Raw genomic sequence first — 18,574 nt, 5'->3', positions numbered from 1 at the left:
CGTTTGTGGCAGCCCTACTTGTGCATTAGCTTCACTTTTAAGTCAGAATCAGAATACTTTAATAATCCCAAAGGAATTTATGTAAAAGAAAGCTATTAAAACAGGCGAACACTCTAAAGTACTAAGTAAACAAAGAAGTAATAAAAAGTTAAAGTAAAGTAGCAGGAGCAACAGAAACGTGTTGCACGCTGGTTGACGCGTTAACCTTCGAAGTCCATCTTTTATAGAGTTTGAGGTTGACTCACTTTTGGAGGCGGCCTCAAGTGGCCACCAGAGGAACTTCAGGATTTTGGCACCTCTGTAATGTTGCTTTTCATATTCATAATATTTGCTAAAATTGAATGTAGCTTTATATTACCGTCTCCATTTGTTGTTTTTTATTTTCCTGTCTCTGTTTTTTTAAAAGCTTATGTTTTCTGTCTTCTTTAAACGAGCGTTTAAAGCGCCGGCTTGTAATAATCTGTGGTGTCGCTTTCTGTGACAGAGCGAATTAGGACTGCAAAGCAGAGCCTGTTCGTGTGTATTTAACTGCAGTTTATGTCGGATATCTGCAGGTTCAGCTCCACCAAAAATAGCTCACTAGACAATTTTAAGTGTTTAAAGCAAATATGTTTTCTTCTGCTTATCACAGCAGCCTGGAAGCGCTGCGAATTATTTATGTTTTAATTGGTCTATTGGTAACATAGCAACATCTGCCTGATGGTGTTTAAAATTCTTCCTGAGTTTATCCATGAACCCATCAAAATAAAAGTTAGTTTTAGTAAAAATGTTTTGCCTTATTTTTAATGAAGCAGTCAAACTGTATATTTCCCTTGATTATTGGTTAAATACCACGTCGGCTGCATTATGTTAGCTTAACGGGGCCAAAGCTAAGCATGTGTGGAGCAAACAGCCAGTTCAGAGACCAGCTGGGTAGAAACAAGCATGGAGGATGGCGCAGGAGGAAACTATCAGAGCACATGTTACACGTGTGTCTCCTCAACAGATCAATCTGAGGCAGGAGTGTCGATATGTTTCCATTTAAGGCTGTTTGAAACGGATGGTGACTGTTCACATGTTGGAGGTTTCAACAGCTTTCTACAAACATGTGACGGCTCAGCTGGAGTGTGGGATTTATCCAACGAAGGGAAACAAACCACGTAAATCTGAAACCTGAAATTTGTGTGAATTTTATTTACTGTGAGTTTGTGAAGCTACTCTCAGCCACTCGTGGACCACACAAGCAGTGTCAGCAAAACCCCAAATTTCACTTAGCGGCAGCTGACTAATACACGTTTAAACGACTCATTAAAGAGCTCGACCCGGGCCGTTTATACAGATGTTTCTACAACATCTGCCACTGGCCTTCAAAATAAACGAACACTTTTAGCCACACCAGGTGCAACGAAACCGGCCCTGTTTTAGGATTAAATAATCTTTCTCTCTTCACCTTTTCCTACGCAAAGCTTCTACGAAATCACAGTTAAAAGGCCCGATACAAACAAAAGATCGAATCCCGTCACTTCCTGTTTACGAAAATGTCAGGTTAATGTTTCCTGTGATGTTCATGTAACCTTCGTGTGTGATGACAGGGCCCACCGTGCTGGAGGTGTTCAACACTCTGCTCAAACACCTGAGGATGAGCGTGGACTTCGAGCTGGGCGACAGCTCGAGGAGGAACTCCGCCTCCAGCGTTTCGTCCGTCCGCGGTAAAGAGAGCGAGGAGCGGATCGTCCAGAACGCCATCATCCAGACCATCGGTACGAGCTCCTCTATTACTCCAGAGTGTGTTTGTCTTAATGTGCCTGCATGTGTTAGTGAGTTCTGACTCATCTTTGTCTCTCGTGGCGTCGCCGCCAGGCTTCTTCGGTGGAAATCTGCCAGACTACCAGCGAGCTGAAGTCATGATGTTCATCATGGGCAAAGTGCCAGTGTATGGGACGCCCTGCCACGCCTTGGACACAGTCAAGATTGGGTGAGTCACACGTTCATTATCCAGAGACCCGGAGGTTCCCTCGTAGAGCTGCAGCCAGTCAGCTCGCAGCTCTGAAACGCCACCGCTAACGCTGCGTGCAGCTAAGACGCCGATTCTGCTGGTCGCTCATTACAAATGGAGCTTCTCTGCAGCTGGATGATGATGATGATGGTGACGATGAGTGGATTTTACTGTCACGGCACATTTAAACTGTCCTGAACATCGACTCCATGCTTGTGTCAATGAAACGATATGATTGGCTGATACGTTTTGTGCTTTTAAAATCATTTTTATATTATATTTTATCCTCAGAGACCAAAGGGCAGTCATTAGGTCAAAACATCACCTCTCAGTACTTTGACTCTGTGGTCCTTCAGCAGCTGTGAGGTTTGGACTGAACCTTTAAATTCTGGTTTCACGAGTTAAAGCTGATTTTTAGCTCAGCGCTGTAGCGTGCAACACTGGAAGCAGTTTCTAAAGAATAAGCTCGCAATTTTTTTTCTCTCTTCATCAAATCTTTCTCCTAATCTGTCCTCACTTCACCTCCTGGACACCCCGCGGTGCACCCGTCCCTGCAGCCAGAAAAAAGAAAGAAAAACAAGCTAATCCCTCAGGCGAGAGTGCAAGGGCAGATAATCCCAAATCAGACGAACGCCCTCCTCCTCCTCCTCACAGATGCTCGCTCTCTCTGTTCCTTTTCGGGTAATTTCTCTCTGCAGCTTGTTGATGCTAACAGGAGGTCTGACAGTGTTTCACTATAAAAGTCAACACTGAAGATATCCTGCTGCTGCTTACAGCACCTTTACTCTTCTTCCTCACGTTGAGACTGTGAAGAGAACCACAGACTGTCTGGATGTCAGTGCACGTTCATTTTGAAGCTTCAGCTTTTGTGTTTTGGCTGTTTGCTATTTTATAGGCAGAGGTGAGCACATCTGGACTGCATGTTAAAGCTGTCAGCTAAAGCTAGCATCGTCAAGTTTTCACTCTTTGAAGTCTATTTAAAAACACTGAGTGCATTCTCACTGCCTGATTTCAGACGGTGAGTAGCACCTCAGAGCCACTTATCAAATACACTTGATTAACTGATCCTCAGCAAGTGTTCACACTTCTATAAACGTTTGCTGGTCTGAACCAATCGTGTGTTGACAGTGACACTAATAAATACTAAGTAGCAGATAAAATGCGTTCATTTCACTTCTCGGGTGTTCTGAACCTCACAGCTTTCTTATTTGTCATATAGTTTCAGTTAGGGCTGCCACGATTAGTCGACTAGTCACGATTACGTCAACTATCAAAATCGTCAACGACTGATTTAATAGTCGACACGTCGTTTGAAGCTTTGTAAGATCCCAAAAGACGCAGGAATAAGTAGTAGGATTTAAGAGTGTAATAACGGACTGAAACAGAAGATGGCAGCACTGCATGTACAAGGATGCCAGCTGCCGTTAAACACAGAAGAAGAAGAAGCTGCGTCCCAGAATTCATAGCGCAGCCCAGCTCAGTTTCCAACAATGGCGGCAGCTAGTTAGTTTTAATATTACTCTTATTATTCTTTCTGGGTCACAAAATAAACGTTTAACATGTTTTCAGGCGAGAATGTAGCTGTGTAAACCTCAAATATCTGCTCAGTTTATCAAGATACCACATATTTTCAAAAGCGCTCCGACGTTTTCGGAGACGTCTGTTAGCCACTAGCTCAATAGCTAGCCGGGGGCTAGGCTAACTAGAGCCTTGAGAATCGTTTTCAAACCCACCGCCGTCTTTCGCTACTCAGGTTAAACATGATATATAAGTCACTTAGATAACTTCAAAATGTTATTGTTTTGCTTTTTTTTTAGTATTTTATTTGTTCCTGAGTAAATCTGTTTGGCTGAGATTAAACTTAGAGTTTTTACACAGCTGAATAAACATCAAGCAGTTTAAACTCCATTGAAACAATCTGCAAATGTCATTAAAATTTAATAAACTATCATCTTGTCTTTATTTTTAGTTAGCACATACCTTAAACACTTCAAGCTGTAAGCTAATGATAGTTATATAAGAGCAGATGCTGCTGGTGCAATAAGCTGTACGTTTTACGTCCAATGGATGATGATCTGATTAGTCGACTAATCACAAAAATAATCGGTGACTAGTTGACTATCAAAATAATCGTTTGTGGCAGCCCTAGTTGCTGTAAACATGTAACATGGCAGCCTGTGGGGACTGACTGCCCCGGTCTGCTGTACTGGACACTGAGTTTGCAGTGACGGGGTTTCTTTATCTTTTGTGTAACGCAGGCATCAGGGCACCAAGCGGATCCAGACCATGCTGCTCAGCTCCCTCATCATGGTGAGTCCCTCTGTGCTGTTCATGTGACAGGAACAATGTGCTGTTAATGAAAGCGAGACAAAGACACCGGCATACGAAACCTTCAATAAGGAAAACTAAAATAGCGCACAGTCCCTCCTGAAATACCCACGGACGAAAACACTGGACGTCCTCACAATGAGTCACGTTCTCTAAATGTAAAAACATCAAAGACGTGTTTCTCCGTCCTAACGACACGTCTCCAGTTACACGAAAGTCGTATTTGTGTGTTTATTATCGGCCATGTTGGAGCTTCCTTCTCCTTCATTATCTGCTTCAGCGAGAGACCCTCATCTCCCCGAGATGAGGAGGCACAGGTGGCACCGACACACACACACACACCCTCGTGCCCGCTCTCTCGCCGCTTCATTACGGATGTCTGTCCTCGTCTCCCCTCGTCGCGCCGCCACCTGCTTCTCAGAGCAGCTGGAGGAGGGGTGAAAGGTCGAAGTATTTATAATGCCATGCAACAGCAGATGGGGCTGAGCATTATGAGGTGTGTGTGTGTGATTTTGCAGGCTGCTGGGAGTAAACCCAGATGTTTTCAGGGTTTGTAGTCGGGGTGAAAGCAGGGACTCACCGAGGACGAAGATCAGGACGCAGCTTGGAGAGGTTGCCAGTCCATCACAGGGCCGAGCTATTCAATTAAAGCCGTTTAATAACTGCGCTGGTAAATTAGACACACAGTGCACATGTACAAACACCGAGTGAGAGTCTGGACCAGCTGACATGCTCGGTTCACTCTCTCACCTTGTTTGAAGTAGGTGAGTCTGCTTCATTACAGATTTCAGCGTCTCTGAAGCTGAATGATCATCACAGCCAGGACTCAAAGTTACACTAAAGCTTCTCGTTTGCTGCTGCTGTTAAAAATTCGGCGAGTTGTGATGGTTTCTACTGCGTATGCATCTCTGATGTGCATGTATTGCTGATCACATGGGCCACATCACACGTTGCAGTGATCAGTGTGGATACATTTTTTGTTAAAAACAGTGTAGTGTTTGTCATTTTGTGCCTTGACGCGCTCTGAAATCTCACGCAGCAGAGTGAGGCGTGATTGTGATAACGATCAGATTTGTCTCCGGCTGTTCACGCGGATCAAAAATCATCACGTCAGAGTCACAAACGGTGGGAAAAGTCAACACCGGCACACGCTCATGAGCTTGTGAACGTAACCTTTAAGCTCTGCCGACGAGCTGTTTCTCCCTCTGGGGTAATTGCTTCACGCCGCCATGAATCTCACCTTGTCTCCTCTTCCTCAGGTCACCTCCGGCTTCAAGTCGAAGTCCATGGCAGCAGCTCTGCCTCCTCCCTTCCTGGACCCGCTCTTCTCCATCTCTCTGATGGAGGACAGCGAGCTGAGGCAGCTGGTGTTCGAGATCCTGCACAACATCCTCGACCGCCACGACAACCGCGCCAAGCTGCGCGGCATCAGGTAGCGCGTCGCTCACCGTATTTACGCGAGCCCTGCGATGCTGGCGCCAGGTTTAACGACGCTCTCGTGTCCGGCTCTGTTACAGAATCATTCCTAATGTCTCCGCACTGAAGATTAAGAGAGAGAAGATTTCCAAGCAAGACGTCGCATTCATGAAGAAGGTATCATAATCGCGCTGAGGTCACGGTTTCTCTTCTCTAAAGAAATACTCAATCTTTTACTGCTGACCTCATTTAACCTTAATCAGCTCTTGGAGGGAAAATGTGACACACAGAACAGTTGGGAAACACAGAAATCCAAACTGCCAACCGGGAATGATTGAAACAAAATGCTCAGAATATAGAAAAGAACTTTTAAAGGGGATCTGATGCTGCATAATTATAGCCCATTTTAGCACTCAGTGCTTTCTTACTGCAAGCCTCATTCTCCCGTTCACACACACACACAAACACAAGGACTTTTTCACCCTCACACTCCAGTGCATCCATGAGAGGAAGTTTGGGATTCAGTATCTTGCCCGAGGATACTTCAGCATGCCGGGGATTTAACCACCAACCTTCCAGTTGGTAGATGACCTCCTCCTGAGCCACAGCGGCCCCGACGCTGGGTCCGAATACCTTTCCGAGGCGATAATGTAATCACAGGCTGTATAGATACTGTATAAACACTGTAGGTTTGCCAGTATACAAATGGCTTAAATCTGCATTCTTTCTTGTGGCCAGCAGGGGGCAGAAAGTCCGGTTTTTAAAAAGGTTTTTATAGAAGTTTATGAAAAGGACCAAATTTGCAAATTATAAACATGAAAAAAAATCGTTTAATAACAATTTTATCTTTTAACAAAAGATAAAATTGTTTATCTTTTGTACATGTTAACAATATCAAACAAGAAAAGCCGACAGCACCGTGTGCAGCGATGTTTCTGCTACATGTTTGAGGAGTCACCTGTTATACTGGTGGTCATTCTGTGAATAAGAATAATACAGGGGCGCAGCTGCCTCGTTCATCTGCTGTCCAAATATTTGCAATGCCAATCAGAAGGTAGGGGGAGGAGCTAAAGCAGGTTATTTCAGATAGAGATTATTTTGAACCGGGAATCTTGGAAAGCTGCTCCAGCTGAGCCGTAGTGAAAACATGGAGCTTGAGATGATCAGAAAGCAGGTGTTTTTCCAAGCGAGGTCTTTGGAGCTTATTGACCTGGGCGCGAAGCCTCGGTCATCATCGGCACGCGGCATTTCCAAAATGAAGCCCTGCGAACGACCTCCGGCTGTAGGCCGGTGTCTAAGGTCATTAACGTGTCTAACTGTAATTAATTAGCTGTAAATAAAAGTTTTTATCTTCAGCTGTCGAGCTTATAACGAATGCAGGCAGCCAGGCCCTGCTTTTATATTTGTTTCATAAATCCCACTCCAGCAGCGCTGGGATATCTTTATCCAGATTTTAATGGGCTTAATCATTTCATTGGCGTTTTCATTTGCATTTTCAGGGACAATAACTTTTTAATTCATCCGCAGTGGAGCTGCTGTGATAGATGTTCAGAACAGGGCGATTAATTAAGACTTTAATCCGCTGGTTGTTTTTTTACTGAGAGCCATTAAGTTCTGCTTATTAAAATGTCAAAAAATGTCCTTAAAAATTGCCGTCATACATTTTTAGAGCCCAAGGCACCGTCTGTAAATGTCTGCATCCATCTGATAAAAATGTCAGGTTAATATCGCAGAAGATTAAAATGAATCTTTACAGCCGGAAAAGAGGAGATGTTGATATTTTTTACTTTAAAGAAATTAAATTTGAAGCTAAGCAATAACTGCAGAATTAATCTTAAACTCCTGTAATATAGTTATGTACTATCCCCCCGCCGTCCTCAGCTCGCCGTCTGTTATCCGGTCGTTAAGTGATGACGTGACAAATTCCGGGCGTAAAGTAGTCTGCGTTTAATATGCTTTTGTGTTGTTAACATGTTTAATGTTTTGTATTTTCTTCTATTTAATCTCAAAAAGCTCCTAAAACAGTCAGTGATCACTGTTGACCTCCCTCGGCTTTTATTACCGCTAATCATTTATTTAAGCTCAGTTTTTAAACCCTTAGGATGTAACTACAGCCCAGCCCATGCAGCAGTATATGAATGACTAACCTCGTATTGTGGATGGATTATCTCAGTTGTTCTCCTGCTGAAGTTTGGTCCTTTTACAGCATCCTGCCATGCGATTACATTTGTTCCTGACCACCGAGAACACTCACGTTAACTTTTATTGAGTGGAAAAAAAGTTAGCTTGTTTATATTATGCTAACATAGCTGTGTCGCTAGCGATCACGTAGCACATCATTATATACCAGCTAGCCAAACTTCAGTAACCCTACAAACATCACTACTGTTCAGTTTTCTGTCTTCATTTATGTTGGAAGTGATAACAGAGCTGTACGTTTTCATTTGTTTCCAAAACCCCGCAGTCAGGACATGCTATATTGTATTTAGCTAGCAAGCTAACTTCCTGCTAACTTCTAACTCCGTTAAATGTCATAAATTCCGTTTTCATGGATGTTAAACTCAATTGTTACACCTGGTAGAGCAGAACGCTGATCATTTTATTAAAGATGAAAGACTTTAGACAGTTTTTCAACTCTCAGTAATGCCATAGTGATCGTTTGATATATGGACCTGCAGCGGAGTTTAGGCCTAGACACGGCTAGTGACGTCAGACTTTACAACCGGATTGCCTGATGGTCCAGAGTCAGCGTCTCCTGCTGACTGTGTGGGTGACGCAGCCTGAGTCATGTGACTCTATTGTCATCCACATCAGTGAGTCTGCACTGAAGAACATGGACCATCATTAAAGTGAACCCACATGCTGTAGTTTACATTTACCCCCCACTGCCACTAAAACTCCCCACATATCGTTTAATCAGCCACTGAAAATAGTCCCCGACACCTCCACTGTTTCCTTATGTTAAACAGCACCAACACTGAAAGAGAGAATAAAACACGATCACAGGTTTTAATCAGCCAGAGTGGCTCTCAGAGAATTTTTTATTTTTTTAAACAGTTCCCATATTTCTGTCCTCTTTGTTTCTTTCTTTGCTTCTGGTCCTGCGTCGTCCCTGAAGCACGGCCAGCAGCTCTACCGTCACATCTATCTGGGCTGCAAAGAGGAAGATAACGTCCACAAAAACTTTGAGCTGCTCTTCACCACCCTCGCCATTCTGACCATCGAGCTGGCCAACGAGGAAGTGGTCATCGACCTCATTCGACTCGCCATCGCGCTGCAGGTAAAACCGATGAATTCACATCTGAAGTTTGTGTTTTTCAGTCAAAGCGAAGACAAAAAGCAGTTTCACCTGTTTGGAAGCTCAGTCAGAATAATCTCATCATAAGTAGATTTTCTGGCTCTTTCTGTCACATTTACAGTTTCAGTTAAACTTTACATCCATAATTCCCAGAGTTAAGTATCTGAAATCTAAAAATAATCTGCACCCATCTGTAAACTCTCGATTTCAACACACTCAGGAGAAAGGTGAGGGCTTTTCTTCTGTTTCTGATTTATTCTGATCTCGTGTCGCAGTCTCACTGAGCTCCATTCCTCATTAACAGCTTCCACGACTGTGGCTGTATCTCACCTCTCTCCACACAGATGTGAAGATCTGTGATATTTCTCAGATCAGAGATTACATATAGTCAGAAGGTTTTTTTCCATCTGTAGCACTTTATATTCAGGACGTCTGCGTCTCTGTGCAGAGTCGGAGGTGGAGATCAGAACAGGACAGACGGGTTGCAAAGCGGCTTGCAGCCAATGAGCTGAGGCTAAAATAAGTTTTAAAAAAGTGCATCTGAACATCTGATTTGTCAAAGGGTGTCAGATGGGAATTTTAATCTAAATAATGTTTGTTTAACACTTTTCATTTATTTTTACCGTCTCTGCATCACCACAGACACCCAAAGAACCATGTGACAGCAGAGATGGTGGTCAGAGTTTTTAAGACCAGATCTGACTGATGACATGTACTTTATGTTCTGGTGACCACTGAAATGGGTTAAGATGCCTGCAGTGATGGTGTGTGTTCGTAGAAGGCAGCAACTTTACAGCAAATCAATGAAGAACAATTCAGTTAAGAGCCTGAATCCTCCAGAGTGACAGTCCCCAAACACTCACTCAGATATAATGTAAAAACGTAGCTTATTATAACTTGAATACAGTAAAATTAGACGAGTCATGAGCGTGCAGTGTTTCCAGGTCACCGGTATCAGGTGATAGTGGCAAAGTTTTATCGGCGAGGAGATCAAGTCGTCTGTTGACGCTGCGGTGGTGTCGGCGCCGAGGTGTGGAGTAAACATCCTCAGTTACATCCCTGTTTGGAGGGTTTGTGTTTAACCTCGTGTTTAAGCAGCTCTTCACGCTCCACATTATGGTGCTTCAGTCTAAAGCACCCTCGATGTGATTATGCTATATTTTTGGTGTCAGGTGTCATATTTAAGTGGCTGATGAGTAGCTGTGCTGTCATTTGCCTTTATGTCATTAGACCGTGAGGACCCACGCAGCTCCGATAAAACCTCCTGGAAGTGCAAGAGAGGTGTGAAGGAAATGTGCACGCTCGCACCAACACGCGTGCGCATAAAAGACACACACATGCAGCTTCAGCTTGTTTGTGCATCACGCTGAGATCTTATCGTTTCAAATGTCACAGCACTGTAGACATGTTTGTGCACGCGCACACACTCTGTGCTGTGTTTACCTTCGTTTAATTCAGGGAACTTTTGAGACATTAAAAAAAAGACTGAAAGGAATTTCTGCTCTTTGTTTAGTTTCTTTGTCAAGCAGTTAGTGCATCAGACAGGAAGTGCTTCATAGCACAAATTCATGGGGACGCGTTTCTGTCACACGTGTCTGTTTCAGTCGCCTTGAGAAAAGTTGGCGAGTGTTTACAAGTCGGCATTTTTCATGCAATTTACTGGCCACCACTGCAATCTGCTAGTAACCAAACCAGTCCCAAGGTTTCCAGTGCAGCATCCTCTACTGTAACCATTCTACACTCTTGACTACCTCCTGCAGTCACTCGCCAGCCAATTTTAGTGCTAAAGTGTTTGCGTTTAATTTAAAGGCCACTGGGGGGCGATACTGGTGGTTGGAAAAAGACTTCAGTCTTCTAAACCGATGGTAAAATGCAGAGGTGTGGACTTGAGTCAGACTCGAGTCATTAATTTTATGACTTTAGACTTGACTTGAAAAAATGTTCTAAGACTAGTGACTTGGACTTGAACCGGTTTACTTGAAAAGACTTAATATTTCACCCCATATCTAAAATTTAACACACATATTATATAGAAAGTGTGCACCATTAATTCAATTCATTCATTCATTTATTCCAACCACACTCCGTACGTATGTGTGCGTGAGCTGTAGCACAGCCAATCAAATTAGCCAGATTTTTTAAGAAGAAAAAAAAAAACGCTCAAAAATGCTGCAAGGAGTTATTTTTTTCAGGTACATAAACTATGAAGTACTGAACAAAAAAACCTAAATGCAATATGCAAAACATGTAAGTAGAGAATCACAGACAGAGATGGAACAACTTCCAACTTTGTCCGACAGTTGAAGTTGGTGCTTCTCTTTTGCTACGATGAGATAGCTGACTTCATCTAACTTTGTGATGTCAACTAACTTTGATGTGTATAATATTTCTGTCATGCGATTTTAAAGCCGGTCCTACAAGCGCATCCAAGAATAACATGCAGCTTATCTCAGAACCGTCGGTGAAAATTATTCTTGGAGTGAAGTTTAATTGAGCTGCATTTTATAGAGGTGCAATTTCACAATTTGTGTATATTTTCTAAGTTCACTATTTCGTCATGTGTTGAGAAAAACATAGACTTAAAAATCACATGGTCTAATATTTACATTTAGCATAACTGCAACATTCTTTTTTTCCGTTTTTTTTTTTAAAGACTCGAAAGGACTTGAAATTCAAAGTTTCAGACTTTACTCGGACTTTTACACCAGTGACTTGAGACTTGACTTGTGAGTTGAGGATAAAGACTTGAGACTTACTTGAGACTTGCAAAACAATGACTTGGTCCCACCTCTGGTAAAACGTTCCTCCAGCCTGAGCTCTGTAAACACTTTGACTGATGAGTTTATGGTTTCAAGCCGACGACTGCGGCTTCAGTCAAATCTGATCGTCACATCTTGAGTTTCAAGATCGAGCACTTAACCCGGTCTTGTGTCAAACTTCATGCTACAAGCTTCCCTCGGTGCAGGTACAGACTAATTTCAGAGAATCTGATGTAAAATAATTTATGTGTTTACTGAACCAAAGCAACCACACATCTGCACTGGTCCTCTTAGCTCGAGTGAAGTATTTTGCTTTTTATTGGCATTATTACTGTAATATTTTTGGTAGAAGCTAAAACAAAATCGCACTCAGTGCGTCACAGTCTTCACATGGTTATTAATACCACATAATAACAAAGAGCGCAGAGACACACTACAGACATGTGGCACAGTGTATTTAGTCTGCCGTGTTTGCTGTGTCACCTCAGGGTCGTTACCTTGACAACAACCTTTTTACTGACGGTGTGTGAAAACAGAAGATACGTGTTCGTGTAACCTTAGAGAAATGCTGCTGCTGCTATAACCCTGCACACAGATTAAAGGGGAAGTAAACCCTCAACTCCTGCGAGGGTTTACCGAGTGTATGCAGGGAGATCTGATGCTTCCACGACCAGAAACAGGAGCCGAGCTGCTGGTTTGTCCTCGCTAACACAGTTTTTGCAACTGGTTTGTGCAGGAAATGGCTCTTACCAACGAAGAGAACCTGCCCATGTTTATCCGCTGCGGCATCATGGCGTTGGTGGCCGCGTACCTCAACTTCCTGAGTCAGATGATTGCCAACCCGCCCTTCTGCCAGCACGTCAGCAAGGTGACTCCTCCCTGACTTTACTGAGGACCAGAGCAGCTCTCTCTCATTCTCACTTTATGTTTTTACTGCCATTTGTTGCAGAAAATACAAAAATATAATTTATTATGCTGATGATGCAGCGCCGTTTTCTGCCTGTTAGCTGTTTCCTCTTGTTTACGTCTTATTTGTAAATAGTGTAACATCATATAATCAGCTGTTCTCTGTCCAGGTTATTGAGTTGAGGAACATGGATGCTCCTTACCTCCTCCCAGAGCACATCTTCAGAGACAAGTGTCCGTAAGTGCAGATTACAGCCTGAATTTGTTTCATGAGAAATAATCCAACAGCTCGGGTTAGAAAAAGGCTGTGAAGCCTCGTTATTTTCTAATAAAACAGCTGTAACGAGCGTGGCAGCTGAAGGAACTGTGCTGCTTCACTTTTCAAGGTTGCAGATAAATTCACATATTCAACTTCTGGGATCAATAACTCATAAAAAAATATTATTAGAACAACAGCAGCGTGTCTTTGCATCGACAGATTTAAGACTGACAAACAGCTACTCGCTTCAGTTCAGTTTGATTTATACGGCACCAAATCACAGCAGCAGTCACCTCGACGCTACCAGCTGCTTTTCATTTAAGCGATTTGTGCTCAGACTGAGTTCGTCTCTGTGCAGCAGCTGTGAGACGCGTGTGCAGGGACCCCAATATGAACTTGTACAGAGCCAGGGTTTTAATAGTTTTGCAATTTTCATTAGTTTTTATTTTTATTTAGTTTTGACTTCAGATTTTCAATTTTATATCAGTTTTAATTAGTTTTTACCAATTGTTTGCTAGTTTAGTTTTTATTTTTTTGAAAATCCTTAGTTTCAGTTTAGTTTTGATTAGTTTCAGTTATAGTTTTAGTTGTGTTTGCAATAATTAAGTGTAACAAAATCCCAGTTTCATCATATCAGTCATTCTGCTCATCCTTGGGTATGTTGCTATTCCAGCTACCATACTGCACCCTGGACAGGTCGCCTGTCTGTCGCAGGGCTAACACGCAGAGACAGACAACTCACATTCCCACCTATGGGTTCTTTAAATAAATAAATAAAGGCAGATGAACAACCATTGATACCAGGCAACTATAAAACGTATATCTTGTGAATTGATAAACTTTTTGAAGGTAATTGACTCACACAGTTGTGTAGATATCCCCGTCCTGTTGTCTCGGGATGCATCACGCTGCCTTGCCTGGGGTTAGCTTCTGTTTCTGGGGATGAGGGTTGAGTGTGCTCCCTTACCTTCTCAAGCTAAGCTAGGTTAGCCTTCTTGTGTGAGCTTTTCAAGTGCACTTTAAGGTTTGTGGGATTTTTTCCCTTTAGAAATGTCCCTCATAATTTGTCTGTTTCCACTACAAGACACTTGCTTTATCCAAAACACAGTCATATTCAAAGTAATCCCAAATTGGACTCTGGCTCCCGACTTTTCCTGACATGATTCGTGGACGGAGCAGCGACACAGACGACTCGACTAACGTGCTGCCACCTGCTGGCATAATGAGACACAGCAAGAAAAAAATCTGTAAACTAAACTTCATTTTCACCCTTGACTCTTGTATGACACGCACACATCAATGAAAACTAAACACATTTTTGCTATAAATTCAGTTAATTTTAGTTCGTTTTGTGAACACTCATTATAGTTTTAGTTAGTTTTCCTTTTTTTGTTTTTATTTTTATTTCCGTTAACGAAAATGTTTTTTCACTTCTAGTTTTCGTTATTTCGTTAGTTTTCGTTAACGATAATAACCTTGGTACAGAGTTGAATTACAGATGAGAACAAATGTGACCCTTTTTTGCAGCGTCGCTCTGAGAAGTAAAGCGCTGTGCGTTGACTAAAAACACGCTTTCTTCTGAGGTTTTTCCTCAGGAAGTTTATTTTTGCGTCTTTTCTTCCAGGCTTCCTGAATCTTTGGACAAAGAGGACAGCCAGCTGTACTTCCAGACGGCCGACATGGCCGAGTGTTTGGCCGGGCCGGGCTACAACGCCGAGCGCCTCTCCATCCCCTACGTTCCTCAGGTCACAGGTACGACAGTCCAGCCTCCGTTAGGACGGCGAACATCACGTTTATATTTCTTCTTATCTAAGAAAACTGCTGAACTGATAACTCATCTTTTTTACCTCATTGGTTGATTCATTCCTTTTTAATCATACCTGTTGAGCAGCCTTTTGTCCTGTTTCATGGTTTCTCAGATACCAGAGATGCTTTCTGAGAAAATGTGCCTGAACTGATTCTCGGATCATCTAAAATATTTCCCTTTGATGGAAAAGCGTAGCTGTAAAAATCCACCGAATTAGACGATGGTCACATTATGCTGTTATCTCTTAAAGAGGAAATATGATAAAAGTGATACAAGTAACCGCTTTAGAAGGAAAGTCAAGAGTTGAAAAGGTTGTAAAAAGTCAGATTAAAGGATTTAACGCGCCCGCTGTCTGCTGGTACGCTGTGTATTTTTATTTCCCTGCTTTTCATACTCACCGCGCTCTCAGAGCTGTTTGAAGCTTTGTCGGATTAAGAGCTTAAGGAGTTGTTCAGTGAAGAGAAAATAAAGTTTAACCAACTCTGTGTGCGATCGGCTTTATTAGTCCGAAGGCCGTCGGCGTCTCCGTCATTTAAAGGTTTGTTTCAGCTCAGAACAACATGAACCTCTGCAGGAGTTCACGCGCACAACTTCCTTTAAAAGCACTTCTTCAAAATGTTGCTTGACTTCGACCTTGAAGTCTGCCCACGTCCAAAAAAGGCTCGGGAATAGTTCACGTGCTCTTCCTTTGACCTCGTGTAGATAAAACGAGCAGGAGGAGAAAACTGATGATTGTCTAACAAGCTTTTGTTTTCTTCCCTCTGTCACGCTTTCATGTCCTTCAGTTCTTTACACGGTAGGAAAAATCCTCCACAGGTGCAAGCAGACGTCCAGAGGTAACCAAGGCAACCCTGTGCAGGCGTGTAGAGATGTGCTGTCACCTGTTGTAGCTGCGTTTAGATCAGCTGACGCATTAAACCAAAGGCTTCACTTTGCAAAGTTGGGTGAATGGAAACTCGTCACGCTGCAGACGAGGAGGCGCAACAATGAAGTTCGTCTTCTATGATCGTCCCACGTTTCCCATCATCTGTCTTCTTTAATCTTATTGGTCTCGTTGCCTTTGAAATGGCGACTCCGACCATGGGGACCAGGTCTGCGAGCACTCGGTGCATGAAGACGACAGTAAGACGAAGTCTGCCATCAGTCTATAACTGAATGGGCTCGTTCACAAGAACTCTGCTGTCTCCAAACACCAACATTACTTGCAATCAGCAATCAGAAAAGTTCAGTGTAATCAATGCAAACCCCCGTTTTTGATTGCACTCCGCTGTCGGTGTTTGACGGCTTCTTTCTGACCTCAAAGTCAAAGAGTTGAGCTGTCAGTGTAAGCAGGTCTCCACACTCGCCGTGGACCCCGAGATCCAGAGTCAGATCCAGTGAAAACTCTCGCAGGTCTGATGCAGCCTCCTCCTGTTAGCTGATTCTGCACTGCTGACTCACCCGGTGGACTCGGCAGAGAAGGAGAGCGAGGCTGCTGCTGTGGAGAGGAGCAGCGTGTCGCCAAAGCGGCTCGAAAACAGGCCGAAGTAAAGCAGCAAAGTGCTGCGTTAGCAACAGTAAGCTCGATAACTGCTCCGGGCAAGAGGTGAGACGGGGTGAGGTGGCTTTAGATCCGCACGGTGACAATTTCATTAAGGCGCAATTTACTTATCAACCCCAGAAGCACAAGTGATAACAGCATTGGTGTAAAAGCAGCGTCTGAAAGGCTGCGGCCCCCCAGGAGGAGAGGAGGGATCAGCTCGCACAGACTGTCCTTTCATGGCGCGAGGAGGATCAGCACCTGGTGCTGACGTGATGTCACAGCGCCGAGCGGCGTCTGCGCGCTGACGAGTTTACCCGACATACAAAGTGAAGCCTCGAACTCGTATTTAAAAAACATACAAGAAAAAGAAATGTTTATAAGTTGGGGGTTAAATTTAAATTTGAAAAGAATTTCAGAGATTTTCTTCATGATCTTTAGTTTTCTTTAGTCTCAGATGGTTTTATTTATTTATTTATTTTTAATTTGTTAAATTTTTTTAGAAGATTTTTTGTCAGCTTTTTTTTTCTTTTTTAAATTTCAAAGATTTTTTTTTTCCCCTAATTTGTAAAAACTCAGAATATTTCTTCTTCTTTTTTTATCATTAAAATTTTCCCTGAAGTTCACAGTTTTTCTGCAATTTTTGAGTTAATAATAATAATAATAATAATAATAATAATAGCACACCCACACATTTTTAAATATCATGAGTATGAAAGGACGCGGGGTTTTGAGCTGTGACGGTGAAGCGTCAGAGTCTGCAGGAGCTCTCGCTCTGCTCGTTCTGCTGCTGCTGTCGTCTCAGCTGAACGTGTAGAAGAACAAATATCAGGCTCTCAAACTCAAACGAGCCGTGGGCCACCGCTGGCACCATCATCATGTGACCACTTCACTGTTCATGCAGTGCAAAAAACAACAAACAAACAAGAAAACACCCACAAATATTTCCAAAAATGTAATTTTTAAAATGTGTCACTCTTAACTGAAGCCTTTCATTGAACTACCAAACAAACACAAACTGCATAAGTGTCACATTAGTTGTTGACCCTCTCACTGAACTAACAGAGCCGATCCCTCAGCATGTTTGTGCTCTCTGCTCATATTAAATCACTTTTTGCTTTTTAAAGAACTTATTGTAACAACAAACACGAGTAGGTGACGTGTGCCCGTGTGGCGCCCGGGCGGCGAGTTTGAGACCCCTGGCGTGAACAGTTTAAGTGTTTCTCACACCGAGCAGAGACCAAACTTGGAATTAATGAGAGCATTTTGACGCCTGCAGAGAAACTCGCCCTGACCTTTAAACTGCTGCAGCTGTAGATGCGTCGTTGAGGTGCTTCGTTGTTTCAGAGCTCGATGTTGTGTAGCTGTAGATTTTCTCACCATGTCATTTGATAACTCTGAAATGTTTTGCCTGCATTACTCGTGGACCTGTTGCGGTGAGTACACGTGCTGCCACGTCTGTGTAGAGCAGTTTACCCGTAGTGCAGATTGTTTACATGTGTGGAGCCTCTGTTTGCAGTGTTAGCAGAAGCTTTTCTTTAAAACTCGTCATGTAGGGCAGCGGTCTCCAACCTTTTTTGTGCCACGGACCGGTTTATGCCCGACAATATTTTCACGGACCGGCCTTTAAGGTGTCGCGGATAAATACAACAAAATAAAACGAGTACCGGTACCAAAAAAAGAAGATTTATTCATAACACACGTGAAAAGACCCAGGAAAACAGAGTTAACGATAAAAACGATAACAAAATAACGCTGAAAACCAATAAAAACCCTGAAAACTATACATTTCACACATGAGCCTGAACTCTCGCAGCCCGGCACCAAACGACTCACGGACCGGCACCGGTCCGAGGCCCGGGGGTTGGGGACCGCTGATGTAGGGTGTTATTAATGACATGAAGAAGTTAATCATCAAGAAGCAGTTGGAGCTCAGAGCGGAGAGTGGGTGGGTTCAAACTCCTAATAAGGACAAACCGGTGCAGACCTGTTGGACTCAGGCAGCCTTTCACACGGTCCTGGTCCTGGTTTTATGGACGGGTCTTCTTTGTTCGTCCAAGCTGTGCAAGGTTTCCAGCTCCGTTTGATGGCCTCAGGATCGCCAGGTGGAGCGGTTTGCAGCTGTGGGTGGATGGGCTTTGTCTTAGAGATGGAGGTCGATGGTTCACAGGGGTCTCGGCCTCCACATTGAAGGGAGGCAGTTCAAGCATGTGACTAGGACGCCTCCCAGGTGAGGTGTTTCAGGCATGTCTAACTGAGGAGGCCCCGGGGCCGGACCCAGAACAGGACTCCTGAGAGACTCCGCCT

At 43.3% G+C, this 18,574-nt stretch overlaps 1 protein-coding gene and 1 long non-coding RNA gene across 7 annotated transcripts in view; both read left to right on the top strand.

Moving 5' to 3' along the window:
* efr3a (EFR3 homolog A (S. cerevisiae)) overlaps nt 1-18,574 on the top strand; it is a 128,388-nt gene that overhangs the window by 101,263 nt on the left and 8,551 nt on the right. For 4 of the 6 annotated variants that reach the window (XM_085140645.1, XM_085140644.1, XM_085140647.1 and 1 more), the window contains 10 exons: nt 1,572-1,739; nt 1,840-1,954; nt 4,234-4,285; nt 5,563-5,735; nt 5,821-5,896; nt 8,838-8,999; nt 12,513-12,644; nt 12,853-12,920; nt 14,566-14,693; nt 15,534-15,584. In XM_085140645.1, the coding sequence (XP_084996771.1) occupies nt 1,572-1,739; nt 1,840-1,954; nt 4,234-4,285; nt 5,563-5,735; nt 5,821-5,896; nt 8,838-8,999; nt 12,513-12,644; nt 12,853-12,920; nt 14,566-14,693; nt 15,534-15,584 (1,125 nt within the window). The remainder of the gene's footprint in view (nt 1-1,571; nt 1,740-1,839; nt 1,955-4,233; nt 4,286-5,562; nt 5,736-5,820; nt 5,897-8,837; nt 9,000-12,512; nt 12,645-12,852; nt 12,921-14,565; nt 14,694-15,533; nt 15,585-18,574) is intronic. The other 2 variants (XM_085140648.1, XM_085140646.1) reach the window with 1 other exon arrangement.
* On the top strand, nt 9,006-11,153 carry LOC146496996 (uncharacterized). Its single transcript, XR_014870806.1, has 2 exons — nt 9,006-10,250; nt 10,289-11,153. It is a non-coding gene; the product is annotated as an uncharacterized LOC146496996 (long non-coding RNA).

Source organism: Neolamprologus multifasciatus, chromosome 18 (genome assembly GCF_963576455.1).
Source record: "Neolamprologus multifasciatus chromosome 18, fNeoMul1.2, whole genome shotgun sequence".
NCBI classification, from domain to species: Eukaryota; Metazoa; Chordata; class Actinopteri; order Cichliformes; family Cichlidae; genus Neolamprologus; species Neolamprologus multifasciatus.
Note: the sequence above shows the minus strand (reverse complement) of the source record. Positions and strands in the feature narration are given on the sequence as shown.